The sequence below is a fragment of the Porites lutea genome, chromosome 5 (genome assembly GCF_958299795.1).
Source record: "Porites lutea chromosome 5, jaPorLute2.1, whole genome shotgun sequence".
NCBI classification, from domain to species: Eukaryota; Metazoa; Cnidaria; class Anthozoa; order Scleractinia; family Poritidae; genus Porites; species Porites lutea.
The window spans coordinates 42,855,066-42,860,435 of record NC_133205.1 but is presented as its reverse complement, the minus strand read 5'-3'; the positions used below and the strand labels follow the sequence as shown (position 1 = coordinate 42,860,435).

At 37.5% G+C, this 5,370-nt stretch overlaps 1 protein-coding gene across 1 annotated transcript; it reads left to right on the top strand.

Annotated features, from left to right (window-relative positions):
• The first annotated feature begins 4,470 nt into the window (after positions 1 to 4,470).
• Positions 4,471 to 5,366, top strand: LOC140938520 (ryncolin-1-like). Its single transcript, XM_073388004.1, has 2 exons — positions 4,471 to 4,841; positions 4,981 to 5,366. Exons 1-2 carry the CDS (start codon positions 4,502 to 4,504, stop codon positions 5,235 to 5,237), a joined length of 597 nt encoding a protein of 198 aa, XP_073244105.1. The 5' UTR covers positions 4,471 to 4,501; the 3' UTR covers positions 5,238 to 5,366.
• Positions 5,367 to 5,370: the final 4 nt, after the last annotated feature.

Here is a 5,370-nt window from a genome sequence, read left to right as displayed (position 1 = left end):
ATTGGCCGGGACAACAGTAGACCCTGGGACGGTTTATACCACAGGACACCCACACAATCTGTTTGTTGGTTCTCGGGAGTAATGTATTTTCAAAACGTTCTATTAACTTACCTAATGTCATATTGGTGTCCTTTTGCTTCAAGAGAGGTAATTTCAGCGATTTTATACGATTCTGAGTTCGCCTGGACAACTGCGTAAAAAGTGAAAAAGAAAAGAGTTACCAAATGATCCTTTTTACAGTTTGTGGTAACTTGAGAACAGTCAAGATCCTGAGTACGTAGTCGTAATTCATTAAAGTCACTTAGGAAAGATCGTGATCAGGGCTGTTACAAGCACTTACCGTTTTAAAAATCCCCTGGTTTAGTTGGATCCGCTTCTGTCAGAAAATGAGTGAACAAGGCAGCGAGGAAAATCAGACTCCCGTTTTTGTCTTATCTGTTGGACTGAGAACGATATATAGTCGTAAATTAAGTAAAGTAAGTTGTAAGAATTGTACAAAAAGACAGAGAAAGATGGAGGTAAGCTAAGAGAAGTGGATGTGTTGTTACAGGCACTTACTAAAATCATTTCATCATTTTGGTTCCGCTCGTTTTGAACAACTTATGACTGCACTTCAGTCTTAGATTGAGTTACCTAAATTGGGTAAACAAAACAAAAATTATGAACTGAGCATTTGAAACAACGTACCCAATTAAAAGAAACCTGACCCTATTTTAGACCCAAAGAAAATTTCAATTTTCACTCCTATTTTCAGACGTGGCCTCTAAAGTTCATACCTCTTGGCGGAAATTATGCCAAAGAATTCGCATTTTTCTTTTTCTTTCTTATTCATTTGGAACTGAAACGACAAATTCGTTCTTACACTCCGGTAATTCCCTCGAAAACCATACCCAATTCCAAACCAAAATGAGCGAAGTGTATATCCGTTTTTAATAGACCGAAAAAGCGCAAAAACCATACCCTTTGGGGTGGCACATACCTATGTGGCTCATATAAGGAAATATCTCCTGGGAGAAAATCCAAATATCTTACAAATTCTGTCCGCATTTTTTATTCTCTAACACCCATGTCCTATATTGCTGTTATATGTGTTTTACGTTTAGGGGGGATCTGGTTAAATTTTGGGGGAAATAATGTTGATTTGGGAAGGAATTTATGAAGGTAGAATAGGTATAATACACATAACTAAACCAGTTAGTCCGCTAATGGGATCAGAGGCACCTTGTTGTGGAGATGGACTATGTGGTAATTGTCTACTAATTATTCACTTCATATTTTTATTTTCAAAAACGCCCAAAATCCAGTATTTTCTCATTTTCCCAAAATTTTCAACATATTGCCCGCTGAATTTTACACGTTAAAAACGATCGAAAAACATCCAAAAATTGACAAAATAATTATCAAATTAAGGACTGTTACCTAATAGAGTCATTTTTTGATTGAATGAAATTAAGAAAAAGGGTGGAAATCAACAAAAAGGAATGCTCTTAACCAGACTGCCCCTTAATAATCAGTTTACATGATTTTTCAAGGTAATAACAACTTTATGAACTAGTCTATTTGCTCATTGGGATAATGTTCGTAAAACTAATTTTAGTAGTATATAGCCAAATGTAAAATCTATCAGCCGCAAATATTGTTAGGAGAAAATCATACTTCAACTCGTTGCCGAGTCCAATATAACTGTATAATAAAGTTATTAATAGTAACCTCAGGTATCCTACAGAAAAAAAAACAAGTCTTTTATCACCATATTAAAACCTTTTTTTATTTGTCTGTCAGATGATTGTCCTTGTGAAGGTGACTTTTCACTTAGTTACCTTTACAAATCTCTTGTTGTTTTTCTTCTACCAATGATAAGCTGATCATCTCTTCGTTCCGTTCCTCGTCCTTCAACCACTGAATTTTACTTGCGGTAGGATGACTCAAAACTGAGGAAAAAGAAAAGGAAAAATATACCACTGCCGACTAAAATAACGCACTATGGAAGGTTTCAGTAGAGAACGAAGTTCATAGTCTTAATAATGTGCACTTGACAGCTCTTTGGCAATTCGTTTGGAGTTTTTGGATAAGAGAAAGGCAAGGGATGATGATGTTGTTAGCAATAGCTGCACCACTTACAATTTCAAAATTTCCAGATTGATTCGCGAGTTGAATTTCTTCACTGTATTTCTGGTATATGCAGTTCTAATGTATCACCTACCTTGCAATAGAACGAACAGTTTTTTGCAGCAGTAACTTTCACCAGGCATTGTTAAACACAAGAGATCCATGATCGTTCAGGAGAGACTAGTTCGAAACTACGATGCCGTTAACAAATTTCAAAAATCATTTTGGGGTTGCTTGCGCATGGGTGAATAAAGTTGACTCATTATTCCATTTTGGTACTCGCAAAAATTAATGAGAATCTTATGTATTGAAAAAACCTGTGAAATATAATGATTTACATATTTGTTCGTTTTTTAGCATAACGTATTGCAACACTAACGTCAATGCGTAGTCTTTTGTTCGTTGTTCAAGCCTTTTTTCCAAGCATTTTAGGACCCGTCCGTTTATTCCCATATGAAACAGCACGTTTTATTCCCCTGGTTTGTGTGGAATCAGTGAGCCTTAAAACCATGTTAAACGGCCCTGCTGGAGAAAGGTTTAAAAAACAAGCGGTTTCGGTGAGTGCACATCACTGTATGGTTTCGTACGTGCGAACAGCGAAAAGACTGATTTGTGGAAAAAAAATTTAGCAGTTTAAAAATATCCAAATTCGTGTAGATGTGCACTCTAAGGCCACGTCCATCATATCGGAAAATAAATTTCTAAAGCCAAAAATGAAGACTTAATAGCCCCATTTTCTCCTCTCTTTTGGAGTTTCAACGTGGCGCCTTCGAGCCCGATGAAAACGCCTGCACTGCAGGCTATGAGAAAGTGAAATTAAGTTTCAGTATAGTAAGAAATCAACTGAAACCTTGAAGACGCTCGATCGTTAGTCAAGAGCAGTGTTGGGGGAAGCAATTTCATTTTCTAATTAAGGACAGAAAAGTTCTTCCGCGAGCCTGCGGCGAGACAATAAAAGGTTTCCTTTTCTCAGTGTTTTCTTTTGTACGCCGAAGAAGATATCGATTGTAACTCTATAAACTAATTAAAAACGAAATCGCAGCGCCGCCTTCACTCTATGCGGCTTTTTGTATACCCTGAGCCGGTGGCAGGTTTGGAGGCAGGAAGCCGGGGAAATTCGACGCGCGAGCATAAATGCGTATACCTTTGTGAAAAATTCGTTCTATAGATTGAAACAGTAAAGTGATTTTGTGAAATAAGTAGTAGAATACTTCACGCTATTATGCGCTAATTCCATTGTCTTATTTTGTTTACTTGTAGGTGTTATGCACGTCTAGTTGTTATGCGAATGTCCCTTTGATCTCAACCATAACTTCGTAATAAATGAATATCAAGAATTATTTATACAGGGGCACCCAACGTCAATTTTCGGAAAATATCTGTTCGGAAGACGATTTGAGATCTAGAATTTTCCTTTTTTTTTGGAAAATTTCTTGCTTGCCTGCCTCTCCTAGGATTTTCGAACATATTAAAAATGGAATAATTGCCGATGTTTAACGGATTTTTATCCTAAAAAGGTCACCTAGAATTTTCGGGAGGCTTTTTCTGGCTGAAATTTTCCAAAAGGTAAGTTTTGATCCCTATACTTTTCGGATCACTAGACTTTCAGCTAGAAAATCCGAACAGGTTAAAAAAATTTAGGGTATAAAAATATGCCTATATCTACCTTTTAAATACTAAACTATGTTTAACAATGCTATGTTTAAGTGGGTTTGAACTTTATTCTCGTTAGGTGCCCCTGTTTATATAAACAATCATTTCATTGGTGTCGTAAGCGCTTCTAAAAAAAGATTTCAGAGACACGAAAAATCTCGTTCCAAAATGAGACCTCAATGAGAGAATATTTGGTTTGCACGATCAAGGAACCTCTTATTCTCTTATTGAGTTTGATGCTGTCTCCGAATAACGAGATCACATTGCAACTAATCTGTTGTGTTCCATCGTTGCTGTACTCACAAACCCGTCACCGAAACTGGCCACAGCTGATTCAGGTGTCAACACTGGAAGAGCTCAGTCTGATATGATCAACAACTACTACAACGAAGGACACTGCAAAAAGATGGAACAGCATCTCTTGGAAATAAAACAAGAAATCCGGGCAATGAAAGAAAAGCCGGGCTTTTGTGGAAAAGGAGGGTTCAGTTATGGCCCTCAGTTTCAAAATCGAGAAAGCGTCAGTTTCGATCTGCCTGAATTGTACATTTAAATTTTATTTCGTTATCAAAATTGGAACTAAAGACACAAACGCAGGTTTAATTGTTTTATACCTCCGCTTTATTTTATTTTGGAGCGCGGGAGATATATTAAATCATTTTTGGGTTATCTAAGATTCTTTGTTCAATTTTCAGTTCCCTGCAAGAACTGCGCACAAGTCTTAAAGTCCGGTGGCAAGATGAGTGGATTGTACAAAATCGATCCGGACGGTCTGGGCGAATTTGAAGTCTTCTACGATCAGAAAACTGCAGGAGGCGGTTGGACAGTTTTTCAAAGAAGACAGGACGGCTCTGTAGATTTCTACAGAGGGTGGAGAGATTATAAACTGGGTTTCGGGAATCTGAATGGCGAGTTTTGGCTGGGTCTTGACAAGATACACCGCCTGACAGCAGGCAAAAATAAAAAGCTCCGTGTTGACTTGGAAGCTACCGCTGGTACCATACTACTTGCAGAGTACAGCTCATTTGCTGTAGCAAACGAGAAGGCGAAATACCAGCTTACTGTGGGAGGGTATTCAGGTGAGAATTCTCCTCAAACGACTGCGAATGGATTGAGTGTGATAAGTCGTAATTTCTCTTAGATTATGCCGATATTTATAGATAGTACTATTTTTTCCCCATGGTATAAAAAAGTCACAAATTTATTGTTTTTCTACAGGCAATGCTGGAGATTCTCTTGCTTTTCACAATGGAATGTTCTTTACCACGAAGGACAGCGATAATGACAAGTGGTCCAAGAACTGCGCATCGTCATGGAAGGGAGCGTGGTGGTACAAAGATTGCTACAATTCGAACCTGAATGCTCTGTACTTATACAGCAAGTCCAGTACCCAAGGGATGGCTTGGATGAAGTGGAAAAATAACTATTTTTCTTTCAAGAGATCGGAGATGAAAATACGTCCAAAAAATTTTTAAAGTTCTCTTATCCGAGTGTAGTTAGGTTTGTAAGGTCTTAAGGATGCTTAACAATATTTCCCTTAAATTTCAAGATAATGGATAAAAGATAAAAGGGGTTTAATGAAGAAAGAAAAATAAAGCTTTTTTGGGT